The sequence below is a fragment of the Olea europaea genome, unplaced genomic scaffold, assembly GCF_002742605.1.
Source record: "Olea europaea var. sylvestris unplaced genomic scaffold, O_europaea_v1 scaffold2067, whole genome shotgun sequence".
Classification (NCBI taxonomy): domain Eukaryota; kingdom Viridiplantae; phylum Streptophyta; class Magnoliopsida; order Lamiales; family Oleaceae; genus Olea; species Olea europaea.
In genome coordinates, this window is record NW_019238587.1 from 91023 (window position 1) to 112499 (window position 21477).

Genomic DNA, 21477 nt, shown 5'->3' on the forward strand with positions numbered 1-21477 from the left:
TGGTACAGCAGGGTTGATGAGCATTTGAGCTGTCTTGGTTTTGTGAAAAGTGTCAATGAGCAAACCTTATACATTAAGCAAGTGGAGGAAGAATCAATCATTATCTCTCTGTATGTTGATGATCTTCTAATAACCGGCAGCAATGAACCTTTAATTGACAAAGTAAAAGCTGAAATGATGTTGGCATTTGAGATGACTGATCTGGGGGAAATGAAATACTTTCTTGGAATGGAAGTGAATCAATCACAAGAAGGTATTTTTATCTGTCAAAGGAGGTATGCCAAAGAAATTTTGAAGAAATTCAGTATGGAAAATTGCAAGCTGGTAAAGACTCCCTTGGTTCAAAATCCGAAGCTGGTAAAAGATGATGAGAGTCCAAAAGCGGATGAGAAAGTGTATAGAAGTTTGGTTGGAAGCTTGCTGTATTTAACCATTACCAGACCAGACATCATGTATGCTACAAATTTGCTCTCACGGTTTAGACAAGAACCAAGTGTTTTGCATTTTCAAGCTGCAAAAAGAGTGCTCAGATACATCAAAGGAACAACAGACATGGGAATCTGGTATAAGAAGACAGAAATGTTGGAGTTAATTGGTTATACAGATAGTGATTGGGCCGGATCATTGGATGATATGAAGAGCACCTCTGGATATACATTTTACTTGGGATCAAATATAATTTGCTGGAACTCCATGAAGCAAAAGACCGTGGCTCAATCAACAGCAGAATCAGAATATGTGGCTGCATCAGAAGCTACCAATCAGGCCGTTTGGTTGAGGAAAGTGCTGGATGATTTGTATGTTAATCAAGCTGATGCAACAGTTATTTTCTGTGACAACCAATCAGCTGTTGCAATGGTTAAAAATCCGGTGTTTCATGGAAGAACAAAGCACATCAAGATCAAGTATCATGCAATTAGGGAAGCACAAGAGAATGGAGAAGTGAGAATAATGCATTGCAAGTCTGATGAACAATATGCTGATATTTTTACCAAGTCTTTAACTAAAGAAAGGTTCGAAACACTTAGGAAAAATCTTTGTGTTTCCAGCCAAAGTGCCAAGGAGGAATGTTAATGTGATGTCACTTTTGCTGTCCACACTTTCTTTGTATTGCTTATGTATTAGTTTAATTATAATGTCAATCATAATAGCTTCTTAGACTATCAAATGGTGGTAGTAGTTGGTAAGAAGTGGTTGGCCAAAGCATGGTGACAATATCCTTTTGTATCTTATATAATATATGATGTGTAATGAAAGATTTACTTTGGTCCTGCCTCTTTTTGCCTCTGTAATTTCAGTTTCTTCTTCCTCTTTGTATCAAGTAATGTACAACAGATTTGCAGAACTTACAGATTGTTCACCTAAAAATCAAAAACATCGAATTTCTAGAGAGAATTTGTGGAGTGTCCGTAGACTGTAGGTTTCTAGCGTGTGCGTGTGCATGTGTGTAAGGAGAGGGGACTACATTTCTTCTTCCTAAGATATTAGGGTTTCGTTTAGTTGTAGAGAGATTAAAAAGCATATCAACGTACGAGGTGAGACGGAGGAAGCAAAAGGTACTGTATAGGAAAGATATTTAGTACACAGCAACTAACCTGTTAATGAACAGTATAACCAGCTATGTGTGAAAATGAGTGCAGAAGAATGAACAGTGAAGTTAGCATTCCCTCTTTTTATTAAGTGCGAGCTATGAAATGAAATGATTTATGAATAGTAGAGAACCGGTTAGTGAACTGTAAATATCCAGTTTCAATGTGAAAACAAGGGCTACAAAAATGAATAGTGATCTTGGATTGTCTTTTTTAAGAGAAGGTAGAGATGATTTTGTATGATTTTTAGTAGCAATTTTTAGAACAATTTAACCCTTGCTTAAGAATTTATTATCCACTGAATCTAAAAATTTTTAAAAGACATTTCAGAATTGACTAACCTCAATGATGGTAGTAAGCCATGTATGGATTAAGGTTGTATGTAAAGTTTGAAAACTGTACATACTGGTGCCCAGTGTCTAATTTCCTCATAATAGGATCCTATGCTAGGACTCAAGTACCAGGATAAAAAATAAGTTTCATATATCATTATAATCAAAACCCTCGAATTTTAGGCCCATTACTGGACGTTGGAAGCAAAGATGAAGATATTTGAGTAGCAGAATTGGAACTTGAAGTTGTTGCAGTTGATGAACATGAAGTGTTGACACCTAAACAGACATTAGCAAGATTTTTATCAACTACAATACTATTCTCATAAAAACCGGCAAGTTCAATTCAAAAGAAGAGAATGATGCATCAAAACTCTACAACCTTTGGTGGTGAAATAAAAAATTTGAGATTGGGACATGATTATGATTCATGAATTACCAGTGAGATTAAGGGGAAAACTGAGAAATTAACGAAAAAGACTATCAAGCTTTACTATCAGCACCTTGTCATATTTACATTAAGAAATCCAGTCAAAAAACTTTTACGAAAAGGAGAAGCTTAAAAAGATTAGAAGTAAATTAAAAATGCATCTTGCCTGCATTTCCATAACCATAAGAATATTAAGAGTATGTTTGGTTTTGCTTGAAAGTTCTTTTGAAGAAAGTAATTATGAACAATATGTTTTGTTAGTTAAAAAAGGACTTGAAAACATGTTTGGCAAAATAAGTAACTTAACGAGTAAGCACAGTCAAACATGCTCTAAGTTGCTTGTGCTAAATATCCAATACTATTTTACTCCAATATTATCCATAGTGGCCTATGATAACCCATCTTTATGCATTAGGAGCTTTAAGCTCTATACAAAAATATATGAAGACATGCTATTATCAATCATCGCCTTCAATGACGTAACATGGTCTTTAAAATATGTTGGCTTCACATCTTCAGATTAAAATTTTATTTTGGATGACATTCCATATTGAGGTATTAAGTCAATATTCTATACACCAAGATTCAAAACCTAGATTATTGCAACCTGGAACAAGGATCACTTTTAAGTAAGTGAGAATCAAATTAGTAACTACTAAATGTTGCGGAAGCTTACTCCAAGGATCTTCAAATCGGTGTTTTTCGAGCTTAGTCCAACGTACATTTCTCCACCAAACAACCAAACCAACCGCCTCCAATCCACAACCAATATAATTCACCTTGGTTGCAATTCAATCTTAAGACAAAAAATGGTGATGATTTGTAGCCATCAAGGCAAGGAGAAAATGCTATAAAGGTAGGCTATGAATGAACCACAAGTTACACAAAGTAATTAACCGTTTTGGCACTTCAAAGGGGCCGTTTTTCACACACCAAAGGGGGCAGCCGAAAATCTCCTTATTTTCACACAAATCACACACTAGAAAATAGCTAGGGTTGTAATCTTATAAATAGTCTAGGGTTAAGCTTTTAATTGGACCAAAAGGAAGGTAAATGGGCCTAGATTCAAGCCATCCAAGAGAGAATACAATTGGGCCGGGTGGAGCTCATGGACTTGATTGTTGGACTTATTCCATTCATTGGCCTAGGCTTATGAAATATATAATCTCATGTTAACATCATAGCCCGGGATTTATTGGATAACAAAAAACTCAACAAATCTCCACCTTGATTGCCAATAAATTTGCAATCAATCAAAAATACACAACTAGCACTTGCATAATCAAGGTGGTCAATAAAATTGGATTACAGACCTTACCTCGTGTTTCCAACTTGAAACACATATCATACCTGCTCCATGTACTCATTAGGGCTAAGGTCAATAACACCTAAGTAGAAACAAATATTCAGTAGTAAACAATCGAGAGCAAATACATATGCGATGACAATATATTATAGGATAACACACATAGATCTTTTCAGAAATACGTTTACACAAAACCAAAGACTAACACCAAGTTGATCAAACACACGGTCAACTACATATGCAACAAATGCATAAATGACCAGCTAAAAGATCTCAACACGCTTATCCTATCTCATTCTGTGTTGTTCACACCTCGAGAACATATCTCATCTCATCGGCTACCATGCTCACTAGATTGATCACTTAACTCATGTCTAACTGGTAAGTCACAATAGATCCTAAGTTATTGGGATAATCCTCTATCATCACATCACTTCTCCCAACCTACGTGGATAATGAGTCTCCACCTAACAGAAGTGATAGAAGTGTCTCTCTCACACTCCGCTTGATCAAGGTCTCTTCACAAATAAAGGATTTCAGACATATAATCACATCTCCACTCATGATCTAAATGTCACACTCCACATCCCCGGTATAAATCACAAAATACCCCTAGGCATCTATACTCCACCTCACCAAAAGGCATACCCACACTGCAGATGCATCCTAACCCACTATGCATGCAAATAACTACACCAACTAATCATATTGTCTCAAATTCATGCAAATGCACATATCAAATATATTGAAATGTAGTATATAATCATGCAACAAGAATTAGGCAATCACACACATTTAGGAATGATCACACACAGATGCACATGCAGTAGCTAGGTTTACTCTCTATAAAACTTACTAAGGTCATCACTCGACCCTAAAGCCAAATTCGCCTCACCTCTCATCTTACTCTTTGCTAATTCTTCTTCTTAGGACAGTCTCTAATAAAGTGTCCATACTTACTACAACTATAACACCGTCTACTACTAGATTTGTCTCATCCCTTGTCCTTCTTCTTACTACCCTCATCACTCGAGTCACTACTCCAATCACTACCATCTTGAGTTCTACCCAAATTGATTTATTTAAACTTTATCCTACTCCTCATCATATGTAACTCACCACTCATCTTATCCTCTTTTTCAGTTTTAATCTCTATCTCCTTACTCCTAAGTGAGTTTATGACAATCTCGGGTGTTAAGGTGTCGTACCATACTTAATTGCATTCTTAACCTCTCTATATGAATCAGGCATGAAATTAAGCAAGATAATAGTCTTATATGTTTCAGAGACATTTTCATAACAACTAACAATGTCTTGAACTAATTTTTTAAAGACATCTAGATTGTCGTTAAGATTCTTTGAATGATCCATTTTAAAGTTAAAAAATTGTTCAAGCAAGTACAATTTATTAGAAGTGGATTTAAGCAAATATAAGTCCTCCAATTTTTCCCAAAGTTCATTGGTAGAATTGAGTTTTCCAAATTTTCTCAAAACAGTATCAGTAATATGATTGAAATATAAGTAAGTTCATCATACTCTTTTTTTTGTGCTTCTGTCAATTTAGCAGGAAATTTGTCATCTATAACTTTTGAAACTTTTTGTTGGACCAAAATTCCCTTCATTTTTTGCTACCAAATTGAAAAATCTCATTTCCCATTAAAAATTTCAATTTCAAAGTGTAAAGGCATTTTAAGAAAATAGAATAACCAAATACATAGATGGGTAACACAAAGTAATCCTAAAGCCGCAATAAACACCGTTCTAGATTTTCAGAGTTTCGTAAGATTCACGATCTTAGATCAAGGAAATGTTCGAACAAGTCAAGTCCTAGTGTTCTAATAGGATAATCAATGTAAACACGAAAGTATGTTAACAAATATTCAAATTCTCACACAATGCAGTAAATTAAACATAGAAGTAGTTATTAACTTGCAATTAAATCCAACGCTTCAAACAGAGCAAATAATTCCTAAATTTCTAACCAAAGCAATGTTACCCCTTCATGGTAACCACAAACCTAATGTTACCCCCCACACGATAATGCGCTAATGCTAAAATTTAAATTGGGATAAGCCAATATACTAGAGCGGACCAATCTGAATCCGTAAATTATGAAAGACATGAATTTATCACTTTAAGACCACCATTATTCGTCCAAAAGCCTCTAGAAACTGCAACAACCAGCAAATCACAATCAAGTCTTGAACGTTCGAAAAATAACTCTGTCCAGATTCTACTGCACAACCTGAAATAGAAAATTAACAACACTAAAATGTCAGAAATATTGTTAGGAACAAATTGCCTGAAGAGACCTCAGTCGGAAAAGGTCACACACGTCTTTAAACATTGCCTTTCCTCTTTGTGCGTGGGCTTCACGCACTGCCACCAGCCACACATGCCTGATCGTCAGGACCGTCTCCACCAACACGTCATACCAGTGGTCTCTATTTTCTCAAACTCTTTCTGGACTGATAACAAAACATGAAAATAGGGATTGATTTTTGACAGTTTTCTGCACAGTTTTTCGATTCGACTTTTGCTTCGTTTCAGCCAACTTTCTGGACCTTATTTTGGTATGTTTCATGAGCCAAAACCACCACATTGAAGATCTGATACTAAATGTTGCTCCAAGGAACTTCAAATCGGTGTTTTTCGAGCTCAGTCCAACGTATCTTTCTCTACCAAACAACCAAACAACTGGCTCCAATCTACAATCAATATAATTCACATCGGTTGCTATTTAATCTTACTCACAAAGGACAAGAAATCGTGATGATTTGTAGCCACAAAGCTAAGGAGAAAACATCACAAAGGTAGGTTATGAAGGAACCACAAGTTACACAAAGTCATCAACTGTTTTGACACTTCAAAAGGGGTCATTTTTCACACAACAAAGAGGGCAGCCAAAAATCTCCTTACTTTCACACAAATCACACACTAGACAATAGCTAGGGTTGTAATATTATAAATAGTCTAGGGTTAGGTTTTTAATTGGACCAAAAGGAAGGTAAATGGGTTAAGATTCAAGTCATCCAAGAGGAAATACAATTGGATTGGGTGGAGCTCATGGATTTGGTTGTTGGACTTATTTCATTCATCGTTCTAGGCCTATAAAATATATAATCCCATGTTAACATCATAGCCTGAAATTTATTGGGTAGCAAAAAACCCAACACTAAGTATAGGGTCTATCTGCTTAATTTATTATTTTGTTTTAACTCTAGGCCTTAGGAAAACAATTGAAGAACTTTCATTTGAAATTGAATTAGATCCTTGGAAGAAAATTCTGTCTTCCAATCCAGGCAATAAAGAAAATTGAACAGTTAGAATTCTTCTCCCAATTTCACAATAAAATTCGATGGTAGCAATCGAGAAACATGAAAGCAAACATCAATGTTCAGTAAACAGATAAGAAAATTAACCACTGAAGTAAAGGCAATGTGGCTTTTGCTAGCAGTTCCAATATTTCTACTAAAAATGGAATTGATATACGGTACTTGGGCACCTAATGAAGTAGAAAAATTTCTTCCAACTGAACCAACATCATTGTAATCTACTTAAAACAAAACCAAAAAAAAAAAAAAGTGAATTTTTGCCATAAAATCAACCGAAAATCTGGGAAGATAAAAGAAGATATAAATCAAAATGTTATTTAACCTGCATTTGGTAAAACACTTAATTCTTCAAAGAATAAAACGAGAAGCCCATGTCAGAGAGCTCTCCATTTTTTAAAAGCAAATGATGGGTCTCATTTTCGAAAAAAAAAGATGAGTGTTTGCTTATTTATAATGAACAAGTGGTAGTGCATAATGTGGGTAAATTTCTCTCTGTCTCTAAGAAATAAATTATAGGCTCAAATATACACATTTCATTTAACAGTCAGGAACTAATCAACCCTGCCATGGCTGCATATCACTGGTTGTACGAGCAATAGAGACAACGACTACTACTGCCTCATTGTCCATGTTGCCACACCAATATATGAGTTGAAATTTGCCCTTGTCCAAAACAAACTTTCAAGAAAGCATCATGACAACCTTTTCATTTACTGCAGAATATACCAACAGAACACATATCCATTTGCCCACACCAATTGCCTTCACCATAATCACCACAACTGCACAGACTTCTCATCTTCACAGCCCAATCTCTACAACATAAACATACACCGATAAAAATAATCCAATGCCTAAAAACCACAATAAAACACAGGAGGTTCATAAAGTTTTACTCTCAAGTAACCCCCAAACAAATAAGTTTAGAGAAAAAAGAAATTGCAAGCATTACCATATATAAATGTCAAACAACTATGTCATAATCAAGTGATCATAATTCGATATCATGCAGGGGCGGAGCCAGGAATTCATGGTACGGGGGGCAAAAATTTTTAAAAATTTAATGTACGAACTACAAATAAAATTTATATATAATAAGAAAAATTCATAATATAAGTTACCTATCGTAGTTGTACCCTACGATGTTTTAAAGCATAAAATTCATCTACAATAGAATCTAGATCTAAATTCATACTAAATTCTCGCTCAATATTTAGTGTTAAACAATCAGCAAGAAAGCCATCATCCATTTTGTTACGAATTTCCGTCTTCACATGTTTCATTGCTGAAAATGCTCGCTCCACAGTCGCCGTTGAAACAGGTAGTGTGAGTACTAAACAAATCAATTTAGTCAAAACGACGTAACTCTCCGACCTTCTACTTGCAACCAATTCTCGACATAAATCAGAAAGTGTAGGTACTTGAAATCGAGGTTCGGAAATCACATCATTCTGATAATGTTGCAACTCAACTTTCAAACAATAAATATCTTGCTGTGAAAAATCTTCAGGATAAAACTTCTCTGCAAGCTTGCAAATATTATCAATGTTAAATGATTCAAAAGAATCTTTTGGATCCAAAGCTGCACTGAGAGAAAGGAGTTCTAATGATGTCTCATTAAATCTTGTATCTAACTCCATCATCAGAAAATCAATGGCTGCATTGAAAATATCAAAGTGATAGTGATGTTCAACGGTAGGATACTCACGACCACGAGAACGACCAACCATATACGAAGCATCAAAGTCAGGTACATGTATATCATTTTTTGAGCAAAAACATTTCACCTCTTCAAGAAATTCTTCCCAACCATCTTCTCTCAATGTTTGAAGGATAGTTTTTGTAGTACGGAAAAATCTCATAGCAGTCAAGATATCTTGAGTTTGCTTCTGAAGGGTCTGACAAAGCACATCCGCAATTGCTAATATTTTACGCATTAAATGTAAAATAAATACAAATTCAAATGTTGTCATGGTTTTGTACACACCACCAACTTCGGACCGAGATCTTACATTTGGAGAATGATCACTAAGATACTCAAGCACCTTGCAAGTTGCAGCATACATATCAATCAAACTCTTTACAGAGCTGTAATGAGAAGACCAACGAGTACCTCCGGCTCGTTGCAAATTACCAATCTGATTAGCACCACTTCCGGACTCTCGTTCTCCAATTTCCAACAAATGCTCAATTTCTTTTATTTGGGCACTTTTCAACTCATTGATGCGCTTAGGAGATGATGTAATCATATTAATAACACTATCCAAATGAGAAAAAAATGAATTAATATCTGAGACATCCCTAGCTGCAGAAATCAATGTGAGTTGTAAACGGTGGGCAAAACAATGGACATAGTATGCATATGGACAATCTTTAAGAAATAATGCCTGTAGTCCATTCCAAGAACCACGCATATTATTAGCACCATCACCAACGATGAAATATTAGGTGGAGTACTCTCATTGAGAAAGAGGAAACAATAAAAACAATATGCCTTATGTGTTGAAGGCGAATATTCCAACCAAGGAAACTGATTGTACCAACGTTCCTGAAATCGACGTTTCTGCTTTCCACATTCTTTGCTCTGATACTCCAAAAGTTTTGGTTGATAAGGTCCAACATTTAGATAAGCTCGCCTAATCTGATCGCGTTCGTTACGTGGATGTTCACATATTTGTTTTCTTTTTCCAGGGTCCCGTTCAATAGAATCAGATGGTTCTACATTAAGATTGGAAGATGAAGGCCGTACAACTTCTGGGGATGAAATTGGAGGAATGGGCGCCGTAGGAATTGGAGAATCTTGAGATTTATTACTTTTTGAAAAAAAAGACAACAAAGTTCTTCCTTTCTTGTTAGAAGGTCGATCTTCTTCCATATTAAATCTAAAAGCATAAAAAACAAGATACTTCAATATCACATAAAGGCATAAACTTAAATTGATAAAACCATAACCATATAAAACCAATTTACTATTTCCTATAACCTATGAAATGAGATTTTTCATCCAAAGTCAGAGATTGAGAAATGAGAACCAACCTTGAAAAGTTGAACCTCCTTAACCCTTTTAGCCTTTGTACCCTTTTCTTAGCAAATAGCACAATACTTCAAAAAATCAAAAGCATCACCTACAATTAAACAAAAAAATCAAAAAAAAAAAACTATGAAAATAGTATCATAATGCCTATGAAAATGCTCTAGTGCTTCACCCAGTATTATACAAAAATAAACAATAGTTTTACTTTTAAGAATGTCATATAAATCAAAAATAAGTTAATAGAAAGTCTGCAAGTTAGTTATTTACGGCATGCAGGAAAGCTGTCTGAAGTTCATGAAATTGTAAGACATATGATGGAAAAAGGGCAGTTTATTCATCTCCTCTCAAAGATCAAAAGATACCGAAGATGCTAACAAGATAAAGTTCATAAATTAGGGAAATCAGTTGTAACATGATATTGATAATGTGTTCATTTATAAGCTGATTTTTACCGGTCATATATGATATATTTCTGCGCCATGTAAGTTTCAGCAACATCACAATTTTGATAATCTTTTCCTAATAGTATATGACTTTTCTTCTGCCTTCTATGCTGTTCAAGTAAAATTAAGCAAAATCTACTCTCAATTCTATCTACCCTCAACTGCAAGTCTGCAAGTCTACACTAACAAGTTAATAGAAAGCAGCATTATTACATAATACATTCAAATTACTCAAACACACATAATAACAAGCATCTGGCACGCACTCGATTAAAAGCAAAACCACAATATTCAAACATTAAACAAATCAAAATAACAAATAAAAAGAAAAGAACACTCCGTACTTGCCCTTAAAAGTAACTGAAGGCACAAGGCAGTGAAGGCGAGAGACCTTGAGAAAGAGGCCGAGAAACGAGAGACCTTCTGGCTTCTTCACCTTCTTCTTCTGCTGAATCACCGATAGAAGGCGTCGAGAGCTCGAGGCGAGAGACTCAGGGACTAGAGAGAGAAATGAGAATCCAAGTCGCAGATGGTTTCAAATTTGGATTTGGGAATGGGTTAGACCAGAGGGATGATATTGGATTTGGATATTTTGTGCAACCATTATAATGAAAAGTGATTAAATAGAAAGTTCACGTGGTAACTGGTAAGGAAATGGAAAGAAATGAGTTAAATTGATTTTATCAATTGATACATTTAAGTGGGTTTGGGTTAAATTAGTGGACTAAAGATTAAAACACAAAAAAATTTTTAGGTGGACTAGCCCACTGAATTAAATTGTTGGTGGGCTAATGTGGTTACATATGGGCTATTGGACTACAATTCACACAAAAATTTTTTTTTTTTTAACTATCTGGGCCTGGTCAACAGTGGGCTGCAGCTCTAAATCCGCCCCTGTATCATGATCTCTTTCATTGATATTATTACTAACCTTGTTGAGCTCATTAACATTTTTCCCTGAAGCTGTGTAAGAAGTCTAGCAGAATTTGCACCTTTCTCTCTGCCTCCGCCTCTGCCTCTGCCTTGCCTCTTCCTGATCCATTTTTCTTGATCAAAAGAGACAACAGGGTATCTAGCTCCTTTATTGACACTTCACAGCCATGTTGAAACATAAAATATGCCAAGCCTCTATACAAACAATAGATAAGAAACAAATGTTAGAGTTGAGCGACTTTCCTGCATTTGTAGAGTACAGTCTTCAAAGAATTAGTAAGCTAAACTAGATAAGGAATGGAACTTTCTAGTTGGTTCCATTATGCAGTAATCCAGTAGTACTTCTTAAATGCATGTTTGTTTCAAATATTATTACATCCACTGAATTATGTCGTAACAAATTATGGTCGAGAAAGGCATATTGCTCAGATTGGGAAAGACCATATATGAAGGAGAACGTCAAGAAAAATCACCCATATTTTTACAAAAGGGATTAAATAGGTCAAAAGGGTTTAATTGCAATTATACAACCCTGAGACAGTCTGATTCTCCTGATTTGATATCTTTACTTATATTTGCTACATATCTGTTCATTTAGACTCAAACATGAGATACTATAAGAATGATGGAAGCTGTTCGATACAATTCATGAAGTCCTAGAACTATCTAACTTACACAAAAAGTACTTTGAGACACATAAAAGAACAGTATCAAACATAACATCTCTAACCCTTTGAGAAGGACTTTATCAATATCTAAAAATAGAAAAAGAACACAACATAAACACTTCAGTTATACTCCAAAATCATGACTTGCCAGTTCCAATGACTAACGAAATTGTTCTACAGGGGATACATCTTTCAATAACTGTTTGCCAGATATCTTTTTCAATAGCTATAAATGTAGTACAGGAAAATCGTATAACGATAAGCTGCATCATGAAGTAAACTATTTCAACATTCAAACCAGACAAACAGGACAAATAAAAATACAAAAATTATAGGATAAAAATATTTGAACAAAATTTTGTTGGCAAAATGGTGTACTCACTCTCACAATATTAGCAGAGCCCACGTGAATTTAAAAAATGTTGGCTCGTGGTCCCCACCCCCATTGTGAAAAGTGAGTAAGGGAGATTGTAAAAAGGGTTTTTACATGTAGCATGATCCCAAATTGTATACTCGTTGCAAAGCTAAGAAAGAAACAAAAATATATTCTCACTCAAATTACGTTCGCATTGGTCCTTTCACTCGTTGACCTCATAGGCCAATCCGAGTCATGGACAAATCCATAACTCAACTCATTTTTTATATAGAAATTAATAAAACAAGATAAGTTCAAGACAAGTCGGCTTTTGAAAAATAAAATTTACCCAATTGAACTCATAACTCATCTCAAAACAATTTCTAATCACTTATGAATTGAGCCAAACAAATTAATCACATGATTTTGCAATTGCTCGATCCATTTTGCCACCCGAAGTGTATATGGATAGGTAGATTCACATATGTATATTTTCATTTTATATATTCAAAACCATCGGCAAAAATGGAAATGACCCAAGGCTTTATGACTTCTATGGTTGGTGACAGTATGGACCCATGGACACTGCAAACTAGGGTCACATGGTAAACGATAATGAATAATCAAGAAAAATCAAATCATTTTTCATTTTTATTTTTCGATTTTCAAATTAGATTTTCGAATCAAGTTAGTAAATATTTTACGTTAGACAACATTAGATAATATATTGTCTTGTCGATCTTTTCTAGCGTTGAACCGTGCCTTCCTTTAAAATTCTCTTATTTCTTAAAAGAGCCAAAAAATAATAAAGTTGTCCATTTTGCAATAGTGTCAATCCATACAGAGGCAAAATACTGGGCTATGACCAATGTTTTTACATTTTATGACCAACCTTACATAAATACTACTTAATTGAGTTTAATATTCTTTTATCTTTTTAATTGAATTAGATTGGCAATATAGTTGTTGTGGATACTATGAATTTTGCCTATCTAAAAGTACTAACTAGCCAAAGTTTTTTGGCCTTTTCAATGAAATAAGAACCACATCCTTATTTTACGTTGAAATTCCTTCTCTATGTATAGATTCATTTTGCTCTTTGAGAATGATGATCTTCAATGCAAAATTGAAGAAACAAGAAGCCAAGTAGTTTTTTCTTCAACCAAGCATTAGCAAACATCTCTCCTCGTTAGAAACGTGAGAGACTTCTTCTAATCCCCCCCAAGGAGTGAAGGATTATGTAGCTTTTCCTACACTAATTAAAGATCAAGAATCATTAATCTAAAAAGATACCTCACCACAAATATAATCTTCAATTTTAAGTCGATATTTTTCAAAGACAGCCGAAATACTCATACGTTTTATTTTCTCTTTCAATAACAATATATGAAAATTAGATTCCATAATTAAATAGGAGAAACAAAAAATGATTTCACAGATTCAAGATCTCGTTCACGCGTTTGTTCGAACAAACGAGTAAACATCCAAATTAAACAAATTTATTTTCCAATTTTATCTCGGAACATCTTAAAGAATCTTGAAAATATTTGAGTAGTGCAATAATGAATATGAGACTTGCAAGCCATATTATTAAAGGAGAAGAAATGATTTTAAAATATTTTAGAAGTATTGAGTGCAAATATTATTTCCTTCAATTTTATCACATTTGGATTTCAAAAGAATATGTGATATATATATAAAATTCAAGAATCTCAAGTCCTACTTGCCAGTGCATTTGAACATGCGTGTGAACATTACTAAAACAAAGGTGCACGTGAATGTACCTAATTTAAATGCAATTTTCAACACTTCATCCATCTAAATATGATTACATCAACACACATAGTCTAAGAAAAACCAAAAAAAAATCATGAAATTAAGAAAATCAATCAAGTGATAATTAGCATAATTTAATTGGCAAACATGTCGCCACAAAATTTTCCCAACAAATACCCGTGAGGAAAATTACATAAGATAATTAATATAACTTGGCATGAAAGAAATCTATTATAAATTATTACATGTTTTTTGTAACATTTCGGCTTCCTGCAGTAGAAACAATTGAAGCTTTATGCAGATAAAATTATAGATCAATTCATCAATTGATACCAACAATGTATCATTTACTCATTCGCCAAGTAGGAATGACCTTTAGAGGCTTGGCTCTAGTTGTACTATACTGTACTTTTCAGTCATGTCCATAAAGAATTCCATTTCCAAGCTCCCAATCAAAACATGATATGCTGTAAGTTGATTAAGAGATTAAAGGCTTGGGTTGCTGAAATTCTTGAGCCTAGTTGTTGATCTGTAATTTAAGTGATAACCCGGCCCAATGATTGGCCGTTTAAATGAAGGTTCCAGAATTGCTGAAAACTCGTGTTTGGAAACACGACTTTACTTCTGAAAGGCATCCCATGCTTGATTTCTTACACTTGGCATTTGGACAGTTGTTGGATCATTTACTGGACCTATCTCTTATAAATAGCAATGTTAACTCTAGGGTTGAGAGACTTTTCGAACCCTAATCTCTTGTGTTGACCGCCATTTCCTCTCCTGTACTCTCTTCATCTTCTAGATGAATTTCTTGTAATTTCTGTGTGAAATTTTATAGTAGTGGAAGAAAGTGATGAGATCCATCTCTTGGTGAGATTGGAGTGCAATTTTTTGAGGGCTTTTGTGGTTTTGAACAATAGAACACTTGCATTCTTTTTGTAGCTTGAATTTTCCCATTTTTGGGATTGTGATAGTGGATTTGAGCGTAATCCTAATAGATGCTCAACGAGGGATGTAGGAGTTGGATTTGGTCGCTGAACCTCCAGGGCCTTCGATCGAAAACTCTTCATGTTCTTTATTTTCTTGCCATTTACGATTTATATTGTCTTAAAATCTAGTTGAGTTACAAAAGGGTTCATTTTATTTGGGACCTACAATGGTACGAGAGCCATTGTTTAATCTTTTGTGAAATTTAAAGTTTTAAAATTGTTCTTCAGTCATTTTGTGACTACAATGTTTTAGAAACTCGTAAAATCTAATAGATCTACAGTTGTTGTATAGGAAAGTGCCTTCGATCTAAATCTTGAGTAGATCTGAGGTATTATTTGGATATTCTTAGCACAAACTGTAGTTCTAGTGATGTCTATGCTAAACCTAATTTAATACTTGTTGACTCTTTGTTTTCAAAAGATTAAGTTTTAGGGATTTCTCTAAACCCCCTCTAATTTACCTTTGTCTAGGGTTCCTTGAGAGAGCCCTAGAATCTGAGGAAATTAGGGTACAATGAAGAAAATCCATTAGGGGTTCTCTCTTTACTGTCTTGCAATTCAATGTTATTGTTCACTGCATAACCCGATTCTTAAGCATTGGGTTAATAATTCTAATAATCGATCTACAGAAGTTATTACTCAATTGATACCTATTTTTGTGCTTATATTTTTAATATAAAGATTGGCTAGAAAGTGCCTTATTAGTTACTGCAAGAATCACTCTGTTAATTATAGTTTATTGATTGTGAACTATTTCATTACATACCTCTGTTGTGTGTATTGTATCTTGGGTGATCTGTTCAGTTGAGTTTAAATCCTATCTGTATCATTTTGAACACAATTGTGACACACTTGCACATTATGTCCACTAAAATTGATATTTAGCACTGGGATGGTAAAGGAGATTTTAGTCTTTAGAGCCAGAAGATGAAAGCTCTTTTAATGCAATTAAAATGTGTTAAAGCAATTAATGAATCTTAGTCAAAAACCCTAACTGAAAATAGGAAAATTGAGCAAGATGAATTAGCATGGAGCATATTGTTTTTTCACTTGTTTGACTTTGTAATTAGAAAGATAGGAAAGACTAAAACTAAAAAACAATATGTTACTAAGTCCCTACCCAATAAATGCTTCCTTTGGAAACAGTTCTTCAATCATAAATTTAACCCTACTGGAAGAAAATATGGATAGGTTAAATAAAATAACTCAAGATTTAATCAATTGCGGAGAAAAGATCTCAGATGATTAGAAAGTAGTTGGTTTGCTTAATGCTCTGGTGATAAGTATAAGGACATTAGAAATGCCTTAAAATATGGTAGAATGACATAACTATTGAAATCATTCATGATTCTCTCAAGAACAGAGACCTAGAACTTAAATCTGAACATTGAGTAGCCTTACATGTTCACCCTTGTCCAATCCTAAATTCCATAATAGAGGCCTAAATAATTTTGGCCAAGCCAATTACAATAAAGATAAAAATTTCTCTAAAAGGAAATGGGGGAATAATAAAGGAAAGGATAAGAAAGTGTATGAAGGAAAGGCTAACAATAGAAAGTGCTATTACTGTGATAAAATTGGACATTTAATAAAAGACAGTTTCAAGAAGGCTAACGACCTAGGGTACTTCAGCCATTACTGCTTCTTATAAAGGAGATGAAAATGCTGATATTAGGGTTGCTTATGTGCTCTCATCAGAAAGACCTGAACATGATTAGGTTTTGTGATTCAGGATGCTCTTTTCATATGAGCCCCAGTATCAATTGGTTTACTTATTTCTCAACTCTTAGTGATCGGTTTGTAAAACTGGGGAATAATGAATCCTGTCAAGTAAATGTAATTGGAAACATTGTTCTAAAGTTGAAGAATGGTCAATTCTTAAGACTGAATCCTTGGGGGTATTAGATGATGAAGGGTATCAAATTAAAATTTATAGTGGTTTTACAAATATAATCAGAAATCAGTTACTTATGGTCGGATTACTCAAAACTAATGGCATTTATACCATAAAACTTGACTCTATTGTTCAAGACACTATTGTGAATTTGCTAACATAGATTGATAAGTCAAAATTATGGAATAGAAGGTTAAGTCACCTAAGTGAACAAGGCGTAAAGTTCCTTTCAAAAGTAGGTGCCTTTGGAAGTGACAATGTTCAAAAGTTGACTTTTGTGAACATTATATTATGGAAAAACAGAATAGAATGTCTTTCAATCATGGTATACATAAGTCACAAAACATACTTGAAGAATACATTCATAGTGACTTGCGGGGCCTGCACCTATATTTATTGCATCAGGCTATAGATATTATCTTCTTACCATTGATGACAATTCTAGGAAGGTCTGGATTTTCTTGCTAAAATCAAAGTTTGACATTTTTTCAGTCTTTAAGGAGTGGAAAACTTTGATGGAAAATCAAACAAGTAGGAAGATTAAAGTACTAAGAACCGACAATGGATTGGAGTTCTGCAATATTGAATATGATCAGTATTACAGTAATATTGAATTTGATTAGTATTGCAGTACTCATGGTGTACTTAGACATTGGACTGTACCCTATACCCCTCAGCAAGATGGTGTTGCTGAGAGGATGAACAGAACCATCCTTGAAAGAACTAGGTGCATGCTGATTAGTTCAGGACTGGCAAAATTTTTTTGGGGAAAGGTAGTAAAGACTGCTTTTTATCTGATAAATAGGTGCCCCTCTACTTCACTAGATAATAAAGTGCCACAGCAAATCTGATCAGGATCTATTCCTGATTACTCTCATCTAAGAACATTTTGGTGTGCAGCCCAAGCTCACCAATTTGACTCAAAACTTGACCCGAGATCTTTGAAATGTGTTTTCTTAGGTTACGAGAAAGGGGTAAAAAGCTATAGGCTTTGGCTAAAAGAAGTTAAAGGGTTTAAGGTGATCATAAGCAGATCTGTGATTTTTAATGAAGATGTCTTCCTATGTCTTGGTGACAATAATGAAGATAAAATAACAAACAATGACTTTTTTATGACTAAAATTGAATTTAAAAGTCAGAATACTCCTGAACAGATACAAATTGAGGTGAAGACACCTCTGATTGAGATCCAGCTTGTTATAAATTAAGAAAATTTACATAATCCTTAGGAATCCGAACCTGTACATGACTTACAGGACTATTAGATGGCTAGGGACGGAGAAAGAAGAACAATTAGACCTCCTTCTAGGTATCAGTTTGTAGATTATGTGTCTGTACAGGTAGAATCTGATTCTTTTGATAACGAACCTGAATGTTATGAAGAGGTTATTGCCTCTAAGTACTGGCTTGTAACCATGCAAGATGAGATGAGTTCTCTTTATAAATATAAAACCTGGAATTTAGTAGTTAAACCTAAAGACTGCAAACTAATTGATTGTAAATTGGTTTACAAGATCAAAGAAAGAAAATATAAATCAAATGACAAAAGATACAAGGCAAGACTTGTGGCTAAGGGGTACACACAGAGAGAGGGTATAGACTACATAGTAATATTTTCACAAGTAGTCAAATATACTTCCTTCAGGATATTGTTTGCACTTGTAGCACAATTTGACCTAGAGCTAGAGTAATTAGATGTGAAAACTACATTTCCATATGGCTCTTTAGATGAAACAATATATATGTCACAACCAAAAGGTTTTGATGTCAATGATAAAGAACACTTAGTGTGTCTATTAAATAAGTCTTTATATGGCCTAAAACAGGTACCAAGACAATAGTATAAAAGATTTGACTCTTTTATACAAGGACTGAAGTTCAGAAAACCTGAGTATGATCCCTATTTTTATTTCAAAAGAAATGGAAAATCTAAATCTTTTTATTTACTTTTGTATGTAGATGATATGCTCCTAGCTGGTCATGATTGTGATACATTGAACTCTATAAAAGAAAAATTGAAGTCTGAATTTGAGATGAAAGAATTAGGACCTACTTAGAAAATTTTAGGAATGAAAATAAAAAGGAATAGACCTAATGGAAAATTGTTTTTAACTCTAAAAGGCTATATTGAAAAGGTTGTTAAATGATTTTCTTTGCATGAAGCCAAACCCGTTAGCTTACGTTTGTTTGCAAATGTAAAATTGTCCACTGATCAATCACCTAAAAATGAAATTGGACTTAAAAGAATGTTACATGTACCATATGCTAATGCAATTGGATCTGTTATATATAGGTGAGCTTCATTGGGAAGCCATGAAAAATTTAATCAAATATTTGAAAGGCACACAAAACCTAGGACTTATTTTCGAAACTAATAAAAATGCTTTAAAATTGAAAGGCTATGTGGACTAATTTTGCTAGAAATTCTGATAATAGGAAGTCTACTACTGCATATTTCTATGTGATAAATGATTCTTGCATTAGTTGGAAAGCTCAACTTTAGAAACTTGTGGCCCTATCTTCTACTGGTGTAGAGTATATTGCTGCTATAGAGGCAATAAAAGAAGGAATATGGTTAATGGGTCTCTTAAATGAATTAGATATCATAGGAAATGAGGTGGAGCTGTGTTTTGATAATTAGAGTGCCATTTTCTTAAGTAGAAATTCTATCTTTCATGACAGAACAAAACATATAGATGTTAAGTTTCATTTCATCAGGGATGTTGTCGAAAAAGGTGATATAAAATTGGTTAAAATTCCTACTAAAATTAATCCAATAGATTTAGGTACAAAGGTAATACCTCTTAGTAAATTTTTTGATTCTTTAAGATTATTGAATCTGAAAGTTTACTAACTTTTATTTTTGTTAAAAGGTAATAAGAGCAAGTGAAGTTAGTTTTACCTTAGAATCCACTCAATGATAGTCTTAAAATTCCAGCAAGGTGGAGATTGTAAAAGCTTGGGTTGCTGAAATTCTTGAGCCCATTTGTTGATCTGCAATTTAAGTGATAACCTGGCCTAATGATTGGTCCATTTAACTGAAGGTTCCAGAATTGCTGAAAAATCGTGTTTTGGAAACACGACTCTTCTAAAAAGGCGTCCCACGCTTCTACACTTACACTTGGCATTCGGACAACCGTTGGATCATTTACTGGACCTATCTCTTATAAATAGCAGTGTTAACTCTAGGGTTGAGAGACTTTTCGAACCCTAATCTCTTGTATTGACTGATGTTTCCTCTCCTGTACTCTCTTCATCTTCTGGATGAATTTCTTGTAATTTCTAAGTGAAATTTTCTAGTAGTGTAAGAGAGTGATGAGATCTATCTCTTGGTGAGAGTGGAGTGTAATTTTCCAAGGGCCTTTGTGGTTTTGAATGGCACATAGGGATGACAAATTGGCTCGACGGCTCAGGCCACTCATGACTCGGCCCAAAAAAAGCCTAAGTTGGTTCGGCTCGAGCCTCGGGTCAAGCCCCATCTTGGGGTTCCGGGCCGGCTCGAAAAAAATAAAAATAAAAATAAAAATAAATTCAGTAGCCAACTGCCTTTACCTATTATTTTGAAAAATCATGTCATTTAAATAAGCTAACTTAACACCTCGTGTTACCTCTTAATTGGTTGTAGAATTGAAATTGCAGTCTGGAACCAATAGGAATCACTAACTTATAATTTGCTTTCCAGCATCCACCATTTTTAATCCGCTGCTTGATAGAAATTCATAACATAAATAAATGTATTACTTTGAATAATTTATTACCAAATTTAAATGAAACGTAAAGAGACACTGCTATATGCATTTATACATTTATTCATCTAATAAATTGAGAGAGCCTTGATTAATTTCTTCAATTTTTAATTATAAATTGAGAGAAAGATGAAAAAATATATCATTGCATGATTAGTTACTTTTAATATGATCATACAATTTAGTACAAAACGAACAATTTCAAAATAAATTACAAAAGAAATCAACAAATCCAAAACCATATTTTACAAAAAACCACAAAAGGCTCATATTCACAATACGCTTCTCCCTCCCAATTTTCATCAACGAAAATAAGTTAAAATTCTCACTACTAGGAACTGACTGATCTTTTCTTCCTATCATGGATTCTAAGATTTTGTCGAAAACTTCTAGCATGTTAGCAAATGTAACAATTCCAACTAAACTGCAGTCATCTTCAATAATCGATAACGAAAACCAATTTAACAACAAACACACACACTACACATACAAAGAAAATGAGCCACAGAGAAAGAAGAAGAGAGAAAGAAAAAAGGGGGAAAGAGGTAGAAAAAGAAGAAAAAAATAGAAAAAATTCTCCAACGTGTTAGGAATTAAGTCCTCTGCACTATTAAACTTGAATTCCTCAATTTTGAAAGGTAAGTAAAAAG

General features: G+C 34.1%; 1 protein-coding gene and 1 long non-coding RNA gene across 2 annotated transcripts; both read right to left on the reverse strand.

Moving 5' to 3' along the window:
- Window positions 1-7698: 7698 nt before the first annotated feature.
- On the reverse strand, window positions 7699-9406 carry LOC111379942. The gene is made up of 3 exons (XM_023003385.1): window positions 8218-9406; window positions 8114-8129; window positions 7699-7846 (listed from the first exon to the last, which is right to left on the reverse strand). Exons 1-3 carry the CDS (start codon window positions 9404-9406, stop codon window positions 7699-7701), a joined length of 1353 nt encoding a protein of 450 aa, XP_022859153.1.
- A 20-nt stretch (window positions 9407-9426) lies between these two features.
- LOC111379943 lies at window positions 9427-11332 on the reverse strand. Its single transcript, XR_002700106.1, has 3 exons — window positions 10814-11332; window positions 10029-10117; window positions 9427-9874 (listed from the first exon to the last, which is right to left on the reverse strand). It is a non-coding gene; the product is annotated as an uncharacterized LOC111379943 (long non-coding RNA).
- Between the last annotated feature and the right edge of the window lie 10145 nt (window positions 11333-21477).